Source organism: Amblyomma maculatum, chromosome 1, assembly GCF_055883805.1.
Source record: "Amblyomma maculatum isolate TAMU_Amacu chromosome 1, ASM5588380v1, whole genome shotgun sequence".
In the NCBI taxonomy this organism is placed as follows: domain Eukaryota; kingdom Metazoa; phylum Arthropoda; class Arachnida; order Ixodida; family Ixodidae; genus Amblyomma; species Amblyomma maculatum.
This window is the reverse complement of record NC_139344.1, coordinates 104,927,660-104,952,633: the sequence shown is the minus strand read 5'-3', so window position 1 is coordinate 104,952,633 and position 24,974 is coordinate 104,927,660. Positions and strand designations below refer to the sequence as shown.

The 24,974-nt window shown below is 44.3% G+C and overlaps 1 protein-coding gene across 1 annotated transcript; it reads left to right on the top strand.

Annotated features, from left to right (window-relative positions):
- The first annotated feature begins 1,187 nt into the window (after positions 1–1,187).
- On the top strand, positions 1,188–23,671 carry LOC146203414 (vesicle-associated membrane protein 7-like). The gene is made up of 6 exons (XM_084588750.1): positions 1,188–1,436; positions 2,116–2,279; positions 10,485–10,581; positions 18,748–18,849; positions 20,266–20,424; positions 22,214–23,671. Exons 2-6 carry the CDS (start codon positions 2,125–2,127, stop codon positions 22,355–22,357), a joined length of 657 nt encoding a protein of 218 aa, XP_084444876.1. The 5' UTR covers positions 1,188–1,436; positions 2,116–2,124; the 3' UTR covers positions 22,358–23,671.
- The last annotated feature ends 1,303 nt before the right edge of the window (positions 23,672–24,974 follow it).

Below are 24,974 nucleotides of genomic sequence, written 5' to 3'. Positions count from 1 at the left end.
ATCTGGTCTCTATAGTTCCTCTGCCCTTGCGAAACCCAGCTTGCACGTTCGGAAGCTCGCGATCCACATACTGCTGCAGCCTACCTTGGGGGATTTTCAACATCACCTTGCTAGCATGCGAAATAAGCGCGATCGTGCGGTAGTTGGAACAATCTTTGGCACTGTCTTTGTTTGGAATGGGGATGTATACTGACCTCCTTCAATCCTGTGGCCACTGCAGGGTTGTCCAAATTTGCTGACATAATGTATACAGAACGTTAACAGCGTCGTCATGGTTGAGGTTTTGAAGCAATTCAGCTGGAATGCCATGAATACCGCTAGCTTTGTTCTTAGCAAGGCTGGCTAAGGCCCATTCAACTTCACTCCTCAGGATACCCGGCTCGAGATTAGTAATCACAACCGTCTTATGTTGGGTTTGCACCAAGACCGACTGAAATACCGACCTGCACAAATAGCACTGCTCCAGCGCGCACCTTCTAGTTCATAGCCCTGCCGCTAGGAAACGAACACTACGGGTAGCCCAGTACACCTGTTAATAACAAGGGTCTATTAATTCTGTCATTTTTCTTCGTCGTTATAGTTTAATTATCTGTCCACGCTTTAATGCACAAACACCTGTTCTGCGCATGTGCAGTGAGTAACTGCAGTGCCGTTGCACTAAGCGGAATCGCGGTATTTTATTGTCTTCTGGTGAGAGAAAAACGTTGTAAAAATAAACTCTCCGCTAAAATAGAAATAGGCAAAATTTTCGAAGTATAAATATCTTTTTTTTTTTTCAGTTTGGATACAGTTTGTTTATATTATTTTTTGTTTTGATGATGATGAAAAGGATAGACGAACAGGTCAACCGAGCGCCCTCAACGGCGAGAAAGGTAACGAAAGTTGGCGCACGAGGTCCCATAGGACCCCGTTTTCTGTGCAGGTCTGTATTTCAGTCGGTCTTGGTTTGCACATCCGACAAGCATCCGGGTCCTTCTTGTACAGTTCTGTGTATTCCTGCCACCCCTTCTTTATCTCTTTATCTTTTCGTGCAGTAGCATGCGCTATTGTGGAAAAAGACAACAGCAACGATAAAACAAAATGCGAAGTGATAAAAAAAAGAAAGAAAAGAAACTGAAACTGACAACGTCCGAAACTTCTTGCTTCTTGCGGGTAATTTTACGTGCGGGAACTTGCTGGTCCCCCTAGTGGAGATCAGTCGGACCAGTGGCGGTGCGGCGGTGTGGCGATGCATGGCATTCATGATCGCATTGTGGTTGTACGCGGTTATCTTGCAATGTGCTTTCGCGAGAGTGAGATAGCCAGCAGCAGGGCGAATTAGGTGACGTTTTAATGTTGTGCGGTGGGCGTATGTCGCCGGTGCGAGTGAAAGTTTTTTAGGGTACTGCATCGGCCTGTGGAAGAATATTTGAGGACATAGAGCAGCGCACCTTAAGGTATAGAAGGTTTGTTTGTCTCTGGATGCACAACGCAAGAGAAAGGGCGGGCGTGATCGAGGGACAAGGCGGCGACTACCCTTTGTTTCTTGTTCTCGCTCGTCAGTTTTTTGCACTGTGCGCATCTAGACGTGCTTGATCAACTAGCCCACGCTACTACAAATAAATGCTGCGTTAGATCCCTTTCTTGTGACGTTTTGCTAGTGAAGTCGTCGATGTCAGTTCGTGCTTAAGTGCGTAGTAGTTTGGTAGTTCCTCACTCTAGTTTTACATCCGCTTCTCTGAGCATGTTCTTGCCGAGCGCTACGCTGATGGTAGTTCCTCGCTCTACAGTTTTACATTTGGACCTTTTCTTTTTTCGTATCCCCATTGGTACTTTGTAGTATTTACCGGACGTGCATGATATCTTTTAACTGCTTATTACGTGCCATTAAACGCTCAAAAAAAGAAAAATATTCACCAGCTGTTGCCCATGGTAGCGCATTACTTGAAAACAAAAATAATAATGATGCTAGCTGATCTGCGCGTGTGCCCATTCGAAGCGTAATTTGTTTCATATAATAATATTCTCACTATACCTGTGTTTACATTGCATTCCATGGAGGAAGGTCTCATTCGATCTAGATGTCACTGCCAGGTAACCTGTTGCGTTTGCCATAATGCTGATTGGACATCGCAGTTGGCGGCAATGGTCCAGTCAATCGAGTTCTGCGCTATCGCACGAGACGCTACAGTGCTCGTGAGTCATCAAGAAACGTCTGCCGACTTCGAGTACTTGCTTTCGGACGTGTTAAGAGAGATTCCACCTCATGCGGAGTTCAAGACAACCCGGTCCCGTGGTGGGTACGTCTACTGCGCAGCTAATACGATTGTTTTACTTTTGTGGAGGTGCCTGCAATCAAGCCATTGCCAATAGATCTAGCTGAGTTGGGTGCAGTGCTTGTAAGCTGCATACCCGAGATCCGCGTAGATGCGCGTATAAAAATATCTCGCAAATACTGTCATGATAGAATGGTATTGAACTGATATTATCAGATACAACTGAAGAACGAAGCGGCAGGTGCCCCTCGAAAGGGCCCGTCGACCAATGGCACTGAGAAATTTTCTGATGTGGTTAATCACGTTAAGTTATGGTGAGCCCCTTTCCTCTGCCACACCCTGCTACGTTGTGTAAGCAGGTCCAAATGAATTATCCGTGACATCATGAGAATCAGTTGGCATCATTGACTAGAGGGACATTTGCTGCTTCATGCATGAATTGTATCTGACTGTAATAGTGTAATGTGCCTAGTGATCTGTATGATGCAGATTGTAATATGTAGGTTGACTATTACCATGCGTTATGGGAGAGAGGTTTCATGTTTTTTTTAACCAGATCTCTATCTCATTTTTTTTTTATTGCCTACTCTTGGTACACTTTTCACTATTAACAATGATATGAATGGAATATTTTTGTCGCCTAGAAACATTGAAGTTTCGAATTAGAATTAGCCCTGCCGCAGCAGCTCAGTGGCTAGGGTGCTTGACTACTGAGCCAGGGCACTTGGTTTCTATCCTGGCTGAGGCAGGCGCATTTCTATAAAGGGGAGGCACAAAGCGTTAGTGTGCTGTGCAATTTCATAGTGTGTTAAAGAACCTCGGGTGGTCAAAATTCATAGCCCTCCATTACGGTACCCCTCAAAGCCTACGTTGGTTTGAGATGTTAAACCCCATTAACTCAACCCCGTTTACATGAGCAATCAGAGAATACAACACAGTTGTGTTTTATTAAAATAGTAACAAGCAAGCCAGATACATGCCTCAAATTGCACGGCTTAAATTTTGTTCACTGATCGTGATTTTTTGTACTTGTCCCTTTTTGACTTTCTTCACTTACTTGGTGGCAACCATATTCATCTTCTGAGCTTGAGTTCAGGGGTTTTGTCATTGTGTAAAGCTGCATTTCAACAAAGTAAAATGCAGAAATGCTCCTGAATTGAGATCTTGGCTTAAATTCTAGATCATCATCATCATCATCATCAGCCTGATTATACCCACTGCAGGGCGAAGGCCTCTCCCATATTTCTCCACTTAACCCGGTTCTGTGCTAGCTGCATCCACTTGACCCCTGCAAACTTCTTAATCTCATCCGCCCACCTAACTTTCTGCCGCCCCCTGCTACGCTTTCCTTCCCTTGGAATCCAGTTTGTTACCCTCAGCGACCATCGGTTATCCTCTCTTCGCACTACATGTCCTGCCCATGTCCATTTCTTCTTCTTAATTTCTACTAGAATGTCGGTAACTTGAGTTGTTTCTCTGACCCACTCTGCACGCTTCCTATCTCTTAATGTTACCCCTACCATTTTTCTTTCCATGGCTGTCCTCAACTTAAGTAGAACTCTCTTGGTTAGCCTCCACGTTTCAGCCCCATAGGTGAGTACAGGAAAGATGCAACTGTTGTATACTTTCCTCTTTAGCGATACCGGTAAGCTGCTAGTCATAATCTGCGAGTGCTTGTCAAATGCGCTCCATCCCAATCTTATTCTTCTTGTTATTTCCTTTTCATGGTCAGGATCTGCAGTTACTACCTGTCCTAAGTAGACATATTCGCCCACTACTTTCGCTACCTAATGCAAACTGCTGTTCCTTCCCGAGGCTGTTGAACATTACCTTAGTCTTCTGCATATTGATTTTCAAGCCTACCTTTCTACTTTTCCTGTCTAGGTCATCAATCATTATTTGCAGTTCATCCCCCGAGTTGCTTAGCAAAGCAATGTCACCAGCAAATCGCAGATTACTGAGGTTTTCTCCATCTACCCTTATCCCTAACTGCTCCCATTCCAAGTCTCTGAATACTTCCTCTAAACAAGCTGTGAATAGTACTGGGGAGATTGTGTCTCCTTGCCTAACACCTTTCTTTATGGGAATTTTGTTACTTTCTTTTTGCAGAACTATGGTTGCTGTGCAGCCACTATATATATCTTCCAGCACTTTCACGTACGGCTCATCTACCCCCTGATTTCGCAATGCCTGCATCACCGCCGAGGTTTCAACTGATTCTAGATAATAGGGATTTATCCAGTCCCAGCCATTAAGGTGTGCAGGTGCGGACATTAATAAATGGAGCACAATATCCAGCACAATGCAATCACACCTATCATAGCCGAAATCAAGTAGCCTTGTATGTTTATGAAAAAGAAAAAGCACACGTGTATTAACTACCATCCCCTGCATGCACCCCGCCGCAGTGATGCAGTGGTTATGGCACTCGACTGCTGTGCCCAAGGATACAGGATGAAATCTTGGCCGCCACGGCTGCTTTTTGATGGAGGCGAAAAACAAGGCGTCCATGTGCTGTGTGATGTCAGCGCACTTTAAAGAACCCCAAGTGGTCAAAAGTTTTGGAGGCCTTCACTACAGTCTCTCCCATAGCCTGATTCGCTTTGGGGCATTAAACCCCATAAACCAAATCATCCTCTACATGCCACATGCCCCATTTTTCTTCATGCAGCATTTCAAAGAGAATAGAAGGCACTCAGTGCTCTTTTTATTTGTCTTCACCTGTGCATCATAGCCCACAGCATTGCTTTTGCATGTTAAAGGTCAGTCAACCATTTAATATATTGTAACCCTTTATTTTAACTATGTTGAATATATTCATTGGGCACTGTTTTCCCATTTGCATTTTCTGTTATCTTGGTCTTCTTTAATGATTTTAACCCCCTTAAATTAACATCAACCAAATTTTTGCTAGCATTAGACAGTAATATACATGGATCACCCTTGTTGGATTTTCTCTGCAGCCACCAAATAGCGTATAACTGATTTTTTTCTTTTTGATGCTGTTTTGGTTTCATGAATCGAATGATGGCTCTGACATGTAGTTGGTGTTCAGCCCGCATGAAGCATAAAAAAAAAAGCAATAAAACTGCTGATATGTCATTTGTTATTCCATCCAATGTTGAAGAAGACTGGTTTAAGTGTTGTAACAGAATAGTGCTACTTATCAGCGACTATATGCAGTTTTTTCACGTCTCACATTGTCACAAACCCCCACCTCTATGGTCAACAGAGGTGCGGGATCCCTTTTATGGTTACCTGTCGCCCTTCTATGAGATTTGAAAATACAGTTAAAAGTTAGGCCAGTCAACCAGTGAAGTACGTGTGTTAGTGCGTGATTGAGGCAAAAGTTCGAGAAAGTCACTTTTTTTTTACAACAATTGGATATTTATAGCTAGTAGTCCAAATTACACTGCATAATAATAAAAAAAAAGCCACAACACGATAGTGACAAAAGACGACTCAGTAAATGACAAGAGGGAAAACCCGACAGTGAACAAAACACTGTGATAAAACTATAAAGATAACAAAGCAAGTATTTCAGGGCCCGTATTCCGAGTTTGCGTCATTATCGAAGTGTCGCTATTTCACGTGACCTCGAGCGATCTGATTGGTCGAAACACCGGAAACGGGTGTGGCCACTACGGAAATGGACGAGGTGGCAACATCATGTTCCGTCGTTTCTACCAGTCGGATAGCTCAAGGTCACGTGAGATAGCGACACTTTGATAACGATGCAAACTCGGAATACGGATCCAGATATAGTAGGGAGGGGCAAGAGTTACACAGAAAACACAGCATAAAATACTAAGCCAGATCAAAGTTTAAACAGATGCAAAAACAATATTCAATTAACCAATAGTTTGTGGCAAAAAGGAATTCTCATGGCTTTCTTGTTTGATGAGGCATCGAAAGTTGCAGTGTTGATCAGTAGCGGCGGCCATACAAGAGGAGGGGGAAACGATGAGTTGATCGCGGGCTTGGTGAAGAAAAATAACACTTTCCCAGAGCGAGCGGCCGTGAGAGTGGGCTGAGAGACTGCATCTCCCCACAGTGCACTACCGCGGGCGTGCTGCCGTCTGCCTTTTTATACTCTCGGCTGATTGCGCTGCAGCCCATCGTCAAGGATGTGCGCTGGCCGGTCGCTGCCCCAAAGAAACATGTCGAAGCATGCTCGGAGGAGCGGGGAGATCCCCTATCTTCCTCTCTATATGTGAGGCAACTTGTGACACGCATGGTGACCTACACACTACATGCCACGGCCGTTGTTTGACCAACTAAGCTGAAACCAAAACAGAATCAAGAAGATAAATTATTTAGTTGTCTGAATACCATGTGGGGAACCAATTATTCTAATGTAGAAGAGGAAAAAAGGAATGTAGAAAGAAGGAAAACACTTGGCTAAAATTATGTGTGTGTAGTCCTTTAAGGGACTGCAAATAGTCTTTGTAAGCATCCTTCCTCTTGAAATAAGGAAATAATCATTTAATAGCATCCACCCAAGGGCAGTCACGATTACAAAGGGAAGCTTTGTATGGGAGCTATGCAGCTTCCTCAGAAAATTTAGGTGAAGGAAAAAGCTCCGGTCCAGATATGCTATTGCTTTGTAGCCATAGAGCTTCACAAGGATGGATGCTGATGAGCATTTACCCCTTGATCCTTCCAATAGACAAACCAGGTGATTGAATCTGCAAACCTCATTGTCTGGAGTCTTGAAGACGCATGCTATCAAGATATATCATCCTGAGAAAGGCTCTTACAATGAACAGCTTTCAAATACTCGCATGTTTGGTTAACAGTGCGGAATGATGTTTACACCAACTCGTAGCTTCGCATTACAGCATGCCTGATTATTGCACTTCTTTCAGCATGCTGTCACCGTCAAGCCACCATTTTTTTTTTTTAATGCCAATTGAAAAAGGAAACATTCAAGATAAAATATTTAGCAGTTCTTTATAAATTCCGTAAATTCCTTGGTTTGCATCTCATACAAAGCACCCTGCTGTGGGGGTGCAGTGGTTAGGGCATTCGACTACTGTGCTCAAGGATGCGGGATTGAATATCGGCCGCAGCGGCTGCTTTTCAATGGAGGTGAAAAGCTAGGCGCCCGTGTGCTGTGCAATGTCAGTGCACGTTAAACAACCCCAGTTGGCCAAAATTGGAGCCCTCCACTATGGCGTTTCTCATAGCCAGTGTCATTTCGGGATGTTAAACCCCATAAACCTAAACCAAACCATCATTCAGTAGTGCATCCAGTGACAATGGTATCTTCTGGCTACTACATGATGTCTGACTTATTTCCCTGTAACCATTGATGATTTTCCACTATACTTGAGGGGTCACCTGTTGGTCACCAATTTAGTGACTTTTCATTTTTTTTTTTCCTTTAAGAATTCTCGTCTTGATAACACAATCTGAAATAAATTTATTATGTATCATTTTTTTTTTTATCTTGCGTGGGAGAGTCATATTCTTCCAAAAAAATATTCTGCAAGGAGTTCCAGTGCAAGCGACTTGTATGTTACACTGCCATATGTCACAAGCTCATAATTGGAGGGAAAAAAATGCATGCTGGTTTGGTCACTTGGTGTCTCAGTCTTATATTGCACAGATAGCCTGAAACACTGATTTCTTCAAACCACTTTCAGTGCCGTGCTTGTTGATCTCATATGATATTAGATCATTCCAAGATGTGGTAGATAATCATGATTACTAGGTCTACAATTTTAGCCTCAATTTTAAAAGGTCTATGCAGGTCAGAAGTCTTGCTGGACTGCAAGTGTAGTTTTGCAGCATGTTTTGTGCTAAAGGCCGGACTTTTCAGTTGGGAAAAAAAAATGAAAGAAGTACTCTGAATTGAATTTTTGAAATTCAGTTTTAACCAAAACTGGTTAGTGTCACTGACAGGCCCATCATAGCGAGTTGGTTGTTGAGTTGGAGTTACACAAAAACAGAAAAAATGTGCAGAAGTAGGGGGTTGTTACATTATGTGCATACCTTTGAATCAAGTAGTGCGTAGTGTTGGCTGTTGAGCTGGAGTTATGCAGAGTTAAAGGGGAAAAGTGCAGAAGTGGGGGGTCTGTAATATTGTACATACTTCTGAATTAAGTAGTACGATTATGTGTTTTGAGGCATTGCTTTACTACCTCGCATGCCTCTGCAGAGTGGGAGGCTCCACAACATCATATGGTAGTTTAGAGATGGTAACTGTTGCTATCTGCTTAAGGCAGTTATTCGATTAAGCAGGTTTCTGCGCTGCATAAGCACTGTGTAAGCATGACTGAGGAGTGCCATGATGATTAATAAGCATTTTTATCACTGCTGAACACACTGACCACCTAACCCTTTTGCTCAGTTTTGCACAGCAACCTAGCATGTGTGGCAACCTATCTTTTAGGTTTTAACTTTCAATCACGTTTTTGTCTAATGGTCCTATTATTAAACTTCTGTTGCTTTTTTATTGCCAATAGCATTTGATTTTGCAGGCACAGTATAAGTTTTCTTCTAGTGTCTAACAGCCATTTTTTGCTTCATTACTAGTAAATGGAATGCTCAAGTGGGCAACAATGCCTGGATAAATTCTATAAGTAAATAGCACATTATTTTACTGAAAATAAACCATTAAAAAAAAGCATTTTTCTGTAAGAAATAATTTGCAAAAAAGTGTGTTCCAAAACAAATGCTGACAAAGGTCATTTAAATTTTCAGAAAATAAAAGCCAAGAAGTTTAGTACCTGCTCATGCAGTTCGTCTAAAAAGAATTCTTTCTTTGCTGTTTAGCGTTAATATTTTTCAGGTTCTCTGCTGTCTCAGAGGATTTCTACTGCTTCTTGGTATACAACTTTGGCCTAATTTTGGTATTCGTTAGCCAAATATTAGAGTGGTATCAGTAGAAATTGACTTCCTGAGTTTACCTGCTGTATCTAAGTTGTCTTCTTCGTGGTGTATTGTCGTGATGTGTAAGCAGAAAGCTACTGGGCATTGCACTGAAAGTTACTCGTGTTGTTCTACAATGTGGTGTCATTTGGAGGGCTGAAGCATACGAGTCTAAACAGAACAAAGCTAATGATATAAGTTTATGGCTACAACTACAACTTAGTTATATCAAAGAATGGTCCTCCATTCTGCTATTGTCTCTTGGGGGGGGGGCACAAGGAGGTGCCCCCTGGTGCAGGAATGGAATAGTAGTATATTTCTTTGTGTGAGAAATAGCATTTTCTTTATGCTAGCAAGGTCCTTAAGTTTTCACTTGGTGATCTTCACTAATGGCTTCGAAAGGAAGTGCCCATGTATTCATATACAGTGTTGTGCAACTTTATCGGAATCGTTTTGAAAAGTTCTCCCGCCTCAACCAGAGGCACGTCTGCGGTGAAATCGTGCAGAAAGCTTGGCCGTTGTTGGCCCTTTTGTTGCGTAGTAAGCCTTATAGTGCTGCTCACATGGTTTGGCCACGCATTATGAGAAACCAGAACCGTATTGGACGAGACTGAGGGAGCGAAATACGCGAACGCCAATGTTTCTGCAAAGGCCAGCGGTGGCTTCTTCTAGCTTCATTATGAAAACGTGCCCGCCTGCCTAGGCGTTTCAGAACCGCGGCGCTTTCCTCCAGCGACGCCAGACAGTGCCGCAACTGCATTTCATCGGAAATTCTGCGCTGCATATTTTGCTTCTCAATTTCGTCACAGACGGTTCTGGTTTTCCATCATGCATGTTCAAATCAGGTAAGCACCATGGTCAAACTTACTTACACACAAGCTTTTTGTGCGGTTTCAGTGCAAATAAAGCTCCGGTTGAGGCGGGAGAATTTTTCACAACATGTCCGATAAAGTTGCAGAACACTGTATTTTAGGTGAAGTAGCTAAGCTGTGAGTAAAAGAATAATGTTTATTGAACACTATTAATTTGGGAAAGGGAGATGGAGACTGTTGTTGCGCTGGGTGGCAGCCCTTATTCTGGGATGCCATTGCCTGCCGCCGCTGCTCGCGCTCCCTGGATCAGGACCTGGCTGGTACTCCAGGTCCGAGCTGGACAGAGCTGTCTCCCACCTCTCCCTAGTTGGCCAAGTTTTTCTGTATATATTTGTACTACACTGACAGGCCTACATGATGAGGTGGATCAGCATACTGTCCCCAGAATTTGCATTGACTTGTGAATGTCGGACCTATGTGTTTCTGTGTAAAGCAGTTTTTGTGTTGGTTAAATCATTGTGAATGTCATTCACACTTGCAGGTATGTGTTCCATCTTCTGGTGGAGCAAGAACTTGTCTATGTGTGTGCCACACTGCCAGAAGCCAGCATGCACCAGTCCTTCACTTGCCTCTCTTTGGTAAGTTACATAAGGACATTGAAGTAGCTTTAGCGTTGCTGTTGCTTGTGTATTTTGTAATAATGCCATAGCCTAATATTATTAATGTGCCACATGCAAAATATTAATCTTGAGTTGCATAGTGTAGAATGTGGACAAAATTTGAAATTCCCAATGCTGTTTTGATTGCCCTGGCATGGCACTTGGGTTCCTCCCTGCCTGCCATTTTCCTCTTTGCGGTGGTGTAGTGGTTGCGACACTTGACTGCTGAACCCAAGGACGTGGAATTAAATCGAGGCCATAGTGGCCAGTTTTTAATGGAGATGAAAACAAGGTGCCCTTGTACTGTGCAACATCCCTTCACGTTAATAAGGAAACCCAAATGGTCAAAACTTCTGGAGCCCTCAACTATGCCATCCCGCATCCCTTACAGCCTGAGTCGCTTTCGGACATTAAACCTTATAAACTAACCAACCAACCACCCTACCATTAACTGTTTGATGCATTGCTTGTGTGCACAATTGTTTACAAAACAAACCCGCAGCTTTTCCTTAGTGTGTGCTACACTTGGCAGCAATTTCTTTGAGTGAATTGCACATCCTTGATGCTGCAAATGGTGTGGTTTTTCTTATGAGCTAACACAATAAATATTTTGCAAAATATTCAACTTTCTTTTGCAATTTCAAGTGTGATGTGTGCTTGAAAAACATGATCCTTCAGGTGTTCACTTCATAATGCGCAGCTTTTCAATGTTGCTATTTCTGATGGAAATGAGTCTGTTCAGAATTATGTGCATCCCTGCAAAAAATTGACAACTAGTATTTTACACTGGAAAACTTGCATATTACTCTCTATAAGGCCCAGTATACTATTTCGATGGGAAAATGTTCTTTAATGTAGGCAGAAGATGGCATATAAAAGGGTTAAGGCAGCATTCAGCCACTCCTCAGAAAGCAGTATGAGATGTATGATGTGAATGTTATTTTGTTGTAAATGAAAGCATGACCATTACAGTAATTTAAAACCTTTTGGGTGTACGCCAGTCAGTAAGCCTATTTCATGCTGAGTGTTACGATATGGTTACGATTGTTCTCATGTAACCTGTTGAGCACATTTGTTTGATTTTTAAGCCTTCATTAGAATTTCTTTGATAATTGTACTTTTCTACTTATGATATTTTGTTTTATTTCATCGATCAAATGATGGCTGTGAATTAAAATACTAGTTGAGGTGATGCGAGGTGTGTGGAAATTGCAGTGCGGTTGCTGCTTTGTCTGTATTAATTAGCCCAACTCTTGGGTGAGGTGGCTGAAAAGCAGAAATGACAAAGGAAGAAAAGTGGGCGGCAGCATCAAGGTTGGTTTGGATGCATCCGGACACGTCTGTGACCAAGGCTGCTGCCACTTCAGACGATGCTAGTTTGTCTATTTGTATATATATATATATATATATATATATATATATATATATATATATATATATATATATATACTTGCATATACTGGCAGTTTTCCAGATCTGTATCAAAAATTAGGGAGGACACTTGAACTTTATAGGTATGATGCGATAGCGTTAATGGCTCTTATCTGCGGATCATTGTTTGTATACACATAATTTCTGCTTGCTTAATTACGAATCAGTGGTGGCGGGCTTGATAAGTACATCTGGGGATGGAGCTGGCTGCATCTACCATTCTCCGTAGATTCCATGCAGTCATCATGTGATGTATTTCTTTTCCTCTGGTGATGGCATCTTTGCATAAACAGCAATTGCATGCAATGAGACACAAACGTCGGGTCATCTCCAATGGTAATTTTTGTTGAGGTAAATGTTCAAATGCTAAAAAAAAAATTTAAAATGTGCTGGAAATCATATTCCTTGTCCCAGCTTGGCAGGCAACATGACTAAGAGCACATTTTTGATCTCTCATTTTGCAATAACAAAATGCCTTTGTTATTCCGACCTTACATTATTATATGAAAGTATTTGAAGCAATATTGGCATATTGTCATGAATTTCCATACGTTAGCAGCCATTCACGTTTAGTATAGGCAGTGGAATATATCTCAATGGTGCCCATGAATTATGCTCACCATGCTTCTTTACTTTCGGCAATTCGCCCAGCTAGCACTCATTGACGTCCTTGCCAATTTAGCTGACTGGCATGTGCTTGGCTGATAGTTAACTGCAGTCTTAGTGCTGCTTTTTTTTTTTGATCGCCACATCCTTTTGTGGGCAAAGGAGAGGGGTTACTGCTGCGTAGGAAAGTTACAACACCTCCACATTTATTCTAACATTTTATATTCCTACAGATGCTTCTTTTATCTGAGATAATAAACATATTCTGATGGTAGTACCACCCTACTTTATAATTGTCTTGTTTGCGCGTCGTCAATGTAGAAAAGACGTATGCGCTAAACTGTTAACTTTGTTTATTCACCAAATAAGAGGGTACGACCAGCGTCGGCCGAGGCGTAGGCCGAACTGCCGGGCGAAGAACGGAGGCCGGAGATGGGGATGGGGCTTGTTTCCCAGAACTAGAGGAGAGTGAGGGAGCCCGCCGTGGGGGGCGTCCCGCTGAGCGCAGGCAGGCGGCTAGTCCTCCCAGCGAAGCGCGAAGAGGGGTGCGGGCCTGTTCATTAGCACGCACTGCTCCAGTCACAACAGAACGAACGAGCACAGCACTTGGAACACAACACTTCCTTCCCCCTTAAAAAGTTGCCTGATAGCATGCAGGGGGTCGGCGAGGACGCGTGGAGATGCGCTGGCTCTGTGCACACAGGGAAGGGTAGGCAGGATGATGCCCGCTGTGCTTTGTAGGTCTGCCCTGGGTGCAGTCTTTTCTTCTGTGGAGAGATGCTAGGTTATGTGGGAGGATGGTTCAGATGTCCTCACTGCTGCCGGACCGCTCTCGGAAGGCGTCGTAAATCCACGCAGCTGGTTGAGGTGTCGGCGTGCCACTGTTCCATGTATGCTGACGAGCCAAGAGTGCAGGCTATGCGTCTCACAACAGTAGCTTTCTCCCAGCATGGTTTTCTGAGAAACTGGCGGGCGAGGACGCGCTGCCCCTCAACAAGTGTCCCGCAGCGCAGAATCGGTTTTTCTTCCCGGGTCGTCTCTCTTTCTGGCTCGGGGAGAATAGCTGTGAGCTGCATCCGCATTTCGCGCTCGAACATCATTTTCGCTGAGGTCTGGCCTGTCGTGTTTTGTACTGTTGTGTGCTGCTTGAAAAGAAAACGTGCAAGGCGGCGTTGCAGCGACCCTGTCTGGTCTCTCTCAAGGGCACGTTTCAGCTCGGCCACGTAGCGCTAGACTTGTCCGTTTGTCGCTGGGGGGTAGGGGGCCGATGTGACTGATGAGATCCCATTGTCACGATAAAACTTGAGAATCTCTGCAGATACAAACGGTGTTCCGTTGTGCGACACTACTTTGCGGGGAATTCTGAACGTTGCGAACAGTGATTGGAGGTTGTCAATGACTGCTGCCGAAGTCGTCTGTCGCATTTCCCTTATTTCAAGCCATTTGGTGTAAGCATCTATGAGCACAAAGGAAGTGCAGCCTTCAATTGGGCCTGCAAAATCAATGTGCAGGGTGTGCCAAGGTGTGTGTGGCTTTTCCCATTCTGGGAGAGGAGCTTTCGGCGGATTGCTCCGGCTGCTTTGGCAAGGCTTGCAGTTTCGGACTGTTGTTTCAATGTCGTGGTCAATGTTAGGCCACCACATATAGCTTCTGGCACACGCTTTCATGGCAACGATGCCCCTGTGTCCAGCGTGGATGAGAGAGATAGCTTGAGCGCGTAGCTCTCTTGGAATCACAACTCGAGATCCTAATAGGATGCAGTCGCGGTGGGTGCTCAACTCTGTAGCTCGCCTGCGGTAAGCGTTGAAGTTGTCCCCTTTGAGTTTGTGCACGTTGCCTTGTTGAACAGCTGTGTAAACTTGGCGTAGAGTTGCGCACTTCTGCGTAGATGCTGCAACTGTGCCTGCTGTAAGCGGAGGTTCTGGCAGTGCTTCGAACATAAGAACGTCTCCGGGCGGAGGCGGTTCGTCAACTGTTTCGTTCAGTGGCAGGCGGCTTAGCGCATCGACATTCTGATGTTTAGTCCCATTGTGGTAGACCAGATCGTAGTCGTACGCCGAGAGCTTGATGCACCAACACGTCATTCGCGGAGACAATGTCGGTGGCATAGGCTTTTGTGGCCCCAGAATGCCCAGTAGTGGTCGGTGATCCGTTATATATATATCACCTTTAGGCTGGCAATGTACTGGTGAAAATGTGTCGCAGCATAGGCGATGGCCAGCCCCTCTTTGTCCAGTTGTGCGTAGCTGCGCTTCGCTTGTGACAACGTATGTGAGGCAAAGGCAATCGGGGCCTCCCTTCCTTGGTCATCAGTCTGCGAAAGAACCGCGCCGACTCCGTACGGAAATGCGTCGCAAGACAAAAGCAGTGGCTTCCTTTCGTCGTAATTGCCGAGGACTGTACAGCTTCGAAGCAGATGTTTCAGGGCGTCGAATGCTTGCTGATGGCGTGGCGACCATGTCCATTTCACATCTTTCCTGAGCAGCTGGTATAAGTCGGTGGCCACAGTAGCTCTTTGTTCTAAGAAACGGTCGTAGAACGTTAAGAGTCCGAGAAACGCCTGTAGCTCCTGCTTGTTTGTTGGTGCCCGTGCTTCGGTGATCGCTCGCACTTTGTCTTCAGTCAAATGGATGCCTTCTGCATCAATTCGGTGTCCCAGAAATTGCACCTCTGACACCGCAAAATAGCATTTTTCTTTGCTTAAACGCAAATTTGCGTTCGCTAGCCTTCCGAGAACTTGCTCCAGGCACGCTGCATGCTCTTCCATGGAAGTGCCACTGATTATGACATCGTCTAGGTAGACACAAACTCCTGGGATTCCTTGAAGTACTGTCTCCATGAACTTCTGAAATATGGCCGGGGCTGCAGCTACGCCAAAGGGCAATCTCTTGACCTTGTACAGGCTTTTCAGTGTGTTGATTGTCAGTAATTCTGACGTTGGTTCGCTCACCTTCAGTTGTTGATAGGCCTGGGTGAGGTCTAGAGTGCTAAAGACTCTTGTGCCGCGTAGTACACTGAACACTTCTCGAGGTGTCGGCAGAGGGTAAGACGACACTTTAGTCGCAAGATTTACGGTGCTCCAGTAGTCTCCACAGAGGCGTATGGTTCCGTTCTTCTTGCAAACTACAACCAGTGGTGTGGCCCATTGCGAATGTTGTGTCGGCTCGATGACACCTTGCTGCTCCAGTTTGTCCAATTCCCTTTCAACGGAAGCTCTGAGAGCAAAGGGTACCAGCCTGGCCTTCAAAAACTTTGGTAGCGCGCCGCTTAACAACTCCAGTGTGACTGGTGGCCCTTAATTTCCTGGAATCTCTTCAGAGAATACTCTTTCGTATTTCTCCTGCAATTGCTCAATGACGTTGTAGCTCGGCGTTTGGTGTATGCCGCATATCGTCACCCCTAATGGAGAAAACCAGTTTCTCCCTAGAAGGCTTGATCCTGAGCCCTTCACAACAAGGAGAGGTAGCATATGGGTCTGGCCATTGTAACAAACCCGCACGTTGGCAGAGCCCAATAGTGGCAAGTTTTGTCCTGACCACGTTCGCAGGTGTGTGTAGTCTTGTTGCAAGGGTGGTGCGTCTGAAGTTCGAAATGTGGCCTCACTGATCAGAGTACACGCCGCGCCTGAGTCCACCTCGAACTTAATCAGTTTGTGGTGTACTTTAACTTCGGTAAAAACCTTCAGACGCGTGCCGAGATTCACGGTTTTCAGGTCATACAACACTGATGATACTACTGATGTTGCTCCGTGGGCATCAGATGGCGGCCTATTCTCTGAGGCGGCTACGCTGTGGTTAGGCTGAGAAGGCGACTTTATCTTAGCAAGCTTCCGCTTCGTAATGCATGCTTTCTCAATATGCCCTTGCTTGTGGCAAAAATTACACGTGGCTGATTGGAATCGGCATCCCTGGGCGTTGTGTTGGCCGTCACACTGCCAGCAGCGCTGTACATTTTTGACCTATTTTGCAACAACAGAAGGTCTGCGTACCTGGTTGCTTGTTTGATGTAGCGGCTCGGTGTTCCGGCGCATCTCTCTCTGCTGGTGACCGGCGCTCTCCGCTCGCATGGCGATGTCGTAAGCTTTGTTAAACATGAGGTCCCTCTCAGCGAACAGGCACTGCTGTAGTGACTCGTCACTCAGTCCACACACAAATCTGTCACGTAACATGACGTCCAATGGAAGCATGGTGGTGTTAGCAGATGCTGTGTCTTCATGCTGCCCGGTAGCTGTCCTGGCTGTGGTCAGCGTCCCAAAATTGCAGTCAGCTGCAGGCTTCTTGAGCGCTGCTACGTAGGCGCTCACAGTTTCGCCTTCCAGCTGATCTCGTCACTGGAAGTGGGCTCGGTTGTAAACTTCAGATGGCCTCGGGTCGTAGTGCTTTTGAAGGGCTGCAACAGTTTCTTCGTAAGGCACTTCCGCTGGTGTGCTTGGCTGAATAAGGGCGCAGACAGTGTCGTAAGTCTGCTCCCTGCACAGCGTTAGCAGGTTGGCCCTCTTCAAGGCTGGGTCTGTGATGTTGTTAGCCTCGAAGTAGAACTGGAGGCGTCCAACCTACGATGACCAAGATGAGCTGTTGAATTCTGGTATTAACCCTCGCGTAGCCATGGCTTGTCAATAGCGTTGCGTAGCGCTGGTCAAATCCACTTCCTCATCGCCACTGTCATGTTTGCGCGTCGTCGATGTAGAAAAGACGTACGCGCTACTAATAAACTGTTAACTTCGTTTATTCACCAGATAAGAGGGTGCGACCAGCGTCGGCCGAGGCGTAGAGTGAACGGAGGGAACGGAGGCCGGAGATGGGGATGGGGCTTGTTTCCCAGAGCTAGAGGAGAGTGAGGGAGCCCGCCGTGGGGGGCTGAGCGCAGGCAGGCGGCGAGTCCTCCCGGCAAAGCGCTAAGAGGTGTGCGGGCCTGTTCATTAGCGCGCACTGCTCCAGTCACAACAGAACGGACGAGCACAGCACTTGGAACACAACAATAATAAGCGAGCTTTTGTAACTGCTGCCATTATGAGTAAGTGCAACTGTGCATGTATGAAGAGTCATATAAAAATAATCGAGAATGACAGAGTGGCAACAAAAACTGGCGTCAGTACCTTCGGCCATGCAAGCACAAATTAAGAAAGAGATGTACATGTATGAAGAGTCATAGGAAAATAATCGAGAATGACAGAATGGCAACAAAAACTGGCGGTCAGTACCTTTTGCCATGCAAACACAAATTAAGAAAGAGATGAACACTGTCACCAGAATGCTGCTGGTCCCCTATTGAGTGAAATTACGCTGCATTTGTGACACTTATGAAGGTATGTTTGCGAAACTGAAATTGAGAGAAACAAGCTATAACAAAAAAAAAATATTCCTATGGTAGAATACATTCAGGCAGAAATCCTGGGAATGACACAACAAGGTGCAACAAAAGCATGCCCCTTGGTTCACCCAACATTCATTACACTGACTCAAGCACGCATCTGTGCACTCTTGCACTGGTGTTTATCTTATTATTGGCTCGTGTTTTCATAGCTATACAGTACCACTGTTAGTTTTTGACCTGTTTGTAGCATTAAGTTAGCTTGTTTGTGACTCTTCACTCTATATATATGTTTGTACATCTGGCTACCTTTTTAACGGTATCGTGTGTTAGCTGGCCAATGTGTCAGTAAACTGTCATGGCACAGAGCAGCAAAACCAGTGACAATAGTGCATGAATGAAGAGCTTGTGCCATCATGTCATGCAATCGTAAGACAGTGATGCACTGACTTGTCAATTGCTGCGCAGTTCTGTTAAAGCAATGGCTAGCTGTATACACAGAATTGAGCTCATGAATCTGGGAAGTGCCTTACACAAGCTTGTGAAATTTAAAAGGAATATTTTACTGATGTGCGTGCTGCATAGCCATATTTTTCCACCATCATACTGCAGCTTTGAATTTTTGATCCACTGAGATGTTCGTATATTTAGGCCATAGAACACTGTTTAATTCATTCACGCTGCAATTCTCGTAATTGTGTATATTACTTCATCCATTTATAGTACACTGCATAGTTCCATCTGCACTTGTCTCCTCTGACCCTAATTCCCCACTTTTCTGTTGTTTTTTTCTACTAGATAAAACAACGTTTCTGGGAAGGAAGCTTGTCATGTCGAGCATGGACAGCACAAGAGCATGAGTTTGACAGAGACTTTGGCTGCATTATTGCTGATATTATGGTAAACCTTCTTTCATACACCAGGTAATGTGTGTAGGTAAAGTGACAACAGGAGTGAATTGATGAGGGTGGTTTGATAAAATCATTTGCTATTTGCTCTAACAAGAGATGTTGATGCTGAAGCGTTACAGAGGTCTCATTATTTCTTTCTATATTTAACATTGTTGCTTGTTCTGTGTTACTGATTCTGTACAAAACATTTTCGTCCAACCACATTAGTTCAGCAGTGGTTGCAAAGAGTGCTTTGGTTTCGGCTTTTTAGCTCATAGGTGAGGTTGGTTCTAAGGATGGCGTGAAAGACTGGAATAAAAGAGGAATACGAAAACAACAGGACAGGTGCTGTACAAAATATTCCCCCCCCCCCCCCCCCCCCCCCCTTGCAGTAATTCAGAGGTGCTCTCGTGCTCATCTCTTTAGTGCTGTCTTCAGAACCAACCTCAGTGGTTATGGTGCTCAACTGCTGAAGCCAAGGGTGCAGAATAAAATTTTGGCTGTGGCAGCTGCTTTCTGACAGAGGCAAAAATCAAAGCACTAGTGTACTGTCCAATGTTGGTGCACGTTAAAGAACCCAAAGTGGTTGAAATTTTTGGAATCGTCCACTATGGCATTCCGAATCGCTTTGGGAGGTTAAACTGTGTGAATCAAACCAAACAAAATGTTTCACATAAAACAACAGACATCATAACTACATTCGCCACAAATTTAAAAAGGTAAACTGGGATTGGGTTTTTTTTTTTCTTTTTCTCATGCCAAGCTTGAGCTGTACAAGCAGTCTGTCTTATGTGGGGATGCTTGTGAGTCCTCTCCTTTCTTTTTGGCCCTGCTAGTGCTTAAAGGAAAGGTGCACCGGTTTTAGATTTCAATGAGTTTCGAGCGGTTGAATGATTATAGCTTCCACTTAAAGCATGCGAAATATCTTGGCGCTAGCATTTCAAACAATGGTGCAATTAGCGATTAAAACCGTGACGGCTATCAGGCTTCACCGCAGTGCAAAGCGACGCATGATGACGTCATTGACGGTACCGGCACGATTTGTGCATAAACACAATTGGTTTGAAGAAATTAAAACAATGCTGCCATAAACAAAGCCCTAGGAATGTCAATTAGCACCGTCAGAAAATGCACAGCAGGCCGTAGGTGAAGGCAACGAACATCAGAAATAGTACCTTCCGTTACGTAATCACCGAGCTTCTCTGCAGAAATTCAATGCTGTGAGGAGAAGCCCAATGTTTAATCGTCGATTACACTATCAGTTTGAATGCTAGTGCAAAAACACTTTACATGCATTACCTTCAGCCCATATAAATTTTAATCCTTGAATATCGCGAAATTCTCGAAAAGTGATGCAGCTGCTCTTTAAACAAAGCTCCAAAGAGGGCAAGATAATAGTCGTTGCTCTTGCATGTTATCTTTTTAGCGCAATTGCAACAGTGGCCGTGCCGGGGACCAGATCTCGCAACTACATCGACAGGTGGAGGATGTGCGAGGCATTATGGCACAGAACATAGAGCGGGTCGTTGAGCGGGGTGACAGGCTTGACAGCCTCCTTGAAAAGACCCAAGACCTGGAGCAAGCGGTCAGTTGGCTGATGTAAATTTTTGTCTCAATTTGTGGACGATATTATTTCAGCTGCTATGCACTGTATGTAATGCTGGTGTGCCCTAGGTATTCTTGGCAGAGTATCAAGTGGTCATTCATCATCATCATCAGCCTGATTATACCCACTGCAGGGCGAAGGCCTCTCCCATATCTCTCCACTTAATCCGGTTCTGTGCTAGCTGCATCCACTTGACCCCTGCGAACTTCTTAATCTCATCCGCCCACCTAACTTTCTGCCGCCCCCTGCTACGCTTTCCTTCCCTTGGAATCCAGTTTGTTACCCTCAGCGACCATCGGTTATCCTCTCTTCGCACTACATGTCCTGCCCATGTCCATTTCTTCTTCTTAATTTCCACTAGAATGTCTTTAACTTGAGTTATTTCTCTGACCCACTCTGCACGCTTTCTATCTCTTAATGTTACCCCTACCATTTTTCGTTCCATTGCCCTCTGGGTTGTCCTCAACTTAAGTAGAACTCTCTTGGTTAGCCTCCACGTTTCAGCCCCATAGGTGAGTACAGGCAAGATGCAACTGTTGTATACTTTCCTCTTGAGCGATACCGGTAAGCTGCTAGTCATAATCTGCGAGTGCTTGCCAAATGCGCTCCATCCCAATCTTATTCTTCTTGTTATTTCCTTTTCATGGTCCGGATCTGCGGTTACTACCTGTCCTAAGTAGATATATTCGCCTACTACTTCCAGTATTTCGCTACCTAATGTAAACTCCTGTTCCTTCCCGAGGCTGTTGAACATTACCTTAGTCTTCTGCATATTGATTTTCAAGCCTACCTTTCTACTTTTCCTGTCTAGGTCATCAATCATTATTTGCAGTTCATCTCCCGAGTTGCTTAGCAAGGCAATGTCATCAGCAAATCGCAGATTACTGAGGTATTCTCCATCTAGCCTTATCCCTAACTGCTCCCATTCCAAGTGGTCATTACTATGCTGTTTTAAGGGAAAGTTTTTAGTATCCCTGGTTTGCTCTTTATACTGGCCAAGGGTTCTACAGCAAAGCTATAGGCAGTAAAAGCTGTAAGTTTCACTTCTGTGCTTTGATAAGAACAGTATGACAGATACTAGTTTAGCATATCTTTTTTTTTGTGCGTAGATACAAAGCACACAAGACTACCTTTCATGGCATTTGCTATGTTGTGCACTGCCTAAAATCTTGGTGGCTGTATAAGCAGGTGATGGAAAATTTGGACTTGGCCTTGACTGATTACTAGTACAGTGATTTGATATCTGTAATTACGTACTGCACCTTGCTGGCCAGATGCCATTCAAAATTTCTGGAAGATTAGTGGTATCCTGAAGTAGTTGACCTTAGTGCCTGTTTGGTGAAGTATGTGAAAAATTACTTTGTTGGTGCACTGCAACTTACACTATTATATTGAAATGATGTCTGTTGCGATCTAGTATATTTCCAGCTAGCTTTTTAGCTTTAGCTTTAGCGGTCTAGCTTTTCATATTGTTGCATTTGTCTCTCTCTCCTTACTTTATTTGTGAACTCCTTACATTGGTATTTAAGGAATGTGCATTATGTGAAGAAAGCAAATTGCTATGTTTGCCTATAATTCGCGAGTTGTCATTTTTGAGGATGAATTAATTATAGAAACGAAAATATGCAAAATTATTTTGTAAGAATATGGCACATGTAGGAAGATATGCCCTTCATGTTTTTTGCATCCAGCAGATAGTATTTGCTAGTAGTAGTAAGTATATTTAATAGTGTGTACATTTTGGTAATGGTTCCTTTTGGCGTTACAGGGGACAGCATTCCGAGCCACTGCAAAGAAAGTGAATCGCCACATGTGTCTTCGTAATGCTCGCATGATAATTGTCATTGGAATTGTCCTAGCTGGTGTGATAACCTTGGTAACCTTGTTTGCGACAGGCGTGATCAAGACATGATTACTTTTGCTTTCATATATGAGGCTACATGCCATGAATGCAATCCCTGTTGAGCTTTTGTAATACATAATATTCTAATATAGAATGGTTTTTTACAACTCTTGAATGGGTACTTGAATGAGCTGCTGGATGTTGACTTAAAGCCTGCTCTTTAGCCACAGCATGTTGTAATGGGTGATGAAGGGTTCCAGGTATTTCCAGAACTTGGTCATTCCAGTGCGACTTCGCTGCAATCCTGGCAATGGAATGGCATGCGTCAAGCTCGATAAATATATAAGTGCCTGATGTACGCTCATTGTCTACAGCTCAGTCCAAGGAGTTTGCTTTAAAGTCCTGCCACGTGCCTTGTTTTGCACCATAAACTCACAAGAGTGGAATGAGTGGTCCTGAATTTTACCAAGCTTTGGATTGCCAAATATTCCCCACTAAACAACTTAGAAGCAAACCCCTTGGATTGTATAACCTTGATAAGGGCTTTGCATAGATTTGCTAGTCGTATGTATGTGTGATCTAAGCCCTGTCTCAAAGCATCAGATGTTTGCCATTGCACTGGGTACATAACCAGTACTGGGCATGTAACCAATGATGGAAATGGTAATTTTAGTACTTTTTCTCCTCTGTAAGACACAGCTCTGCATTTGTATGTTTCATTACAACTTAGATGTTGGTTACTCATTTGTGCATTCTTGCTGCTGTAGTTATTATCCACTGGGGTAGTATTACTCAAAAGCAAAAGAAAATGGCCTGTATTATAGTGAAGAGATTGTGATTGTAATGGAAATCTCACTGCTGCTAATGCACAACCCACGTGGTTGTAAATCTTCACAAATACAAGGGACCAGTTTGGGGATGTCGTGTTTGTTACTTTTCATAGTGCCAAGCAAAACATTGGTGGATACATATTGTTAGTTTACTTGTGTAGATTCTGCGCATATATAGAGAAGTAAAGGTGAAAAGCCTTTCTCTTCTGTCAAGTGCCGACTCAAGAAGACAAAGCAAAAACTACTGTTTATATGTGCTTTGTTTTTTTTTCCCCCATTTTACTAAAAGTGGCTTGCCCTTATGTCCATTGCCAGCCACTGTTGATGACTTGTGCTACTTTTAATTTCTCAGTGAATTTCTCTAGTCTTAAGACATGTTAAGCAACATATTTCTGCAAGTTGGAGATTACATCAAGGACAAAGATTTTTGTTGCTCTGTTAACATAGGTCAACTCTGTGGTATCTTATAGTTGCACAATAATATATACATTTTTGGTTCAGTGTGATGCATTGTTCTTCAAGGCAATAAATATTGATATTGACTATTTCTGACCTTTTGATGCATATGAAATTCTGCACTCTAATACTCTGCCAGTGATTAATTTAAAAGCTGAAAACTGTATTCATTGTGCATTGCAATGACTACAAATAGCTAATAGTGCTTTTAACCTACACATGGTGATAAAGTCCTGTTGTGAAAAGGTTTGTGCACTGATCGCACATGTATATTAACATTGTTTAAGGTTTGCAAACTATGTGGCGAGAGAAGAAAGTGTTTCTATACTTATCACACATGTATTGCCCTTGTTTAAGATTTGCAAACTTTGGTGGTGGGAGAAACTTTTTGGCTTTTTGTTCAGAAATGGACCAAAACATTAGTCAATGTACACCTGTTCAGGTCTATCTTGATCCCCCAAATTTGCGGAGACGACTCGTCCACTCACCAATCTTCTGAAGAACGACGCTCCATTTTGCTGGGACCAAGAACAATCTCAAGCATTTTCTGCGCTCATTGCGGCCCTCACCAACCCACCCATCCTGGCGCACTTCAATCCCTCAGCGCCAACGGAGGTACGCACCGACGCCACTGGTCACGGTATTGGTGCCATTCTTGCCCAACAGCAGATGGGTCGCACTCGCGTCATTGCTTATGCCAGTCGCCTCCTTTCTGCGGCTGAGAGGAATTACTCGATCACAGAACGTGAGTGCTTAGCCCTTGTGTGGGCCATTACAAAGTTTCGCCCTTACTTGTTTGGCCGCCCGTTCTCTGTCATCACCGACCACCACGCCTTATGTTGGCTTTCTACGCTGAAGGACCCTACTGGTCGCCTGGGGCGTTGGGCCGTCTGCCTTCAGGATACACTTTTTCTGTCATCCACAAGTCCGGCCGGTTGCACGCTGACGCCGACTGCCTCTCCCGCAACCCGGTAGATCCACCACCCACAAGCGAGTGTGACGATGACACGTGTGTTGGCCATCTCTGACTTTTTAAACATTCGCCATGAACAGCCCTTAGATCCCAAGCTTTGCAGCATTATCAATCGCCTCGGCACTAATCACCTTGATGCTACCCTCGCTTTGTTCGTGCTCCACAACGGCACCTTATACCGGCGGAATATGTGACCAGATGGCGCCAAGCTTCTGCTCGTAGTCCCTGAACACCCACGCCACTGCCCGCTTTTTCATCTTCGTAGCAATATGATCACAAGAGGTAGAAGCTTGAGAGTGGTTGCAGAGCACTGTTATGGCAATACTGTTTTCAGACAAAGCCTATCGTATAGCCATTGCCTGCAAAGTTCCTAGACTTTCACCCTCCTCCAGAGTGGAATGGCTGCGGAAGGAACTGTTCCGTGCCT

What these genes read in the sequence shown, in the direction of transcription:
- LOC146203414 (XM_084588750.1), top strand. Translation starts at nt 2,125, where the DNA reads ATGGTCCAGTCAATCGAGTTCTGCGCTATCGCACGAGACGCTACAGTG. An exon ending in ACAACCCGGTCCCGTGGTGG is followed by an intron (nt 2,280 to 10,484) that starts GTACGTCTACTG and finishes TCACACTTGCAG; the next exon opens with GTATGTGTTCCATCTTCTGG. An exon ending in CCCAAGACCTGGAGCAAGCG is followed by an intron (nt 20,425 to 22,213) that starts GTCAGTTGGCTG and finishes TTGGCGTTACAG; the next exon opens with GGGACAGCATTCCGAGCCAC.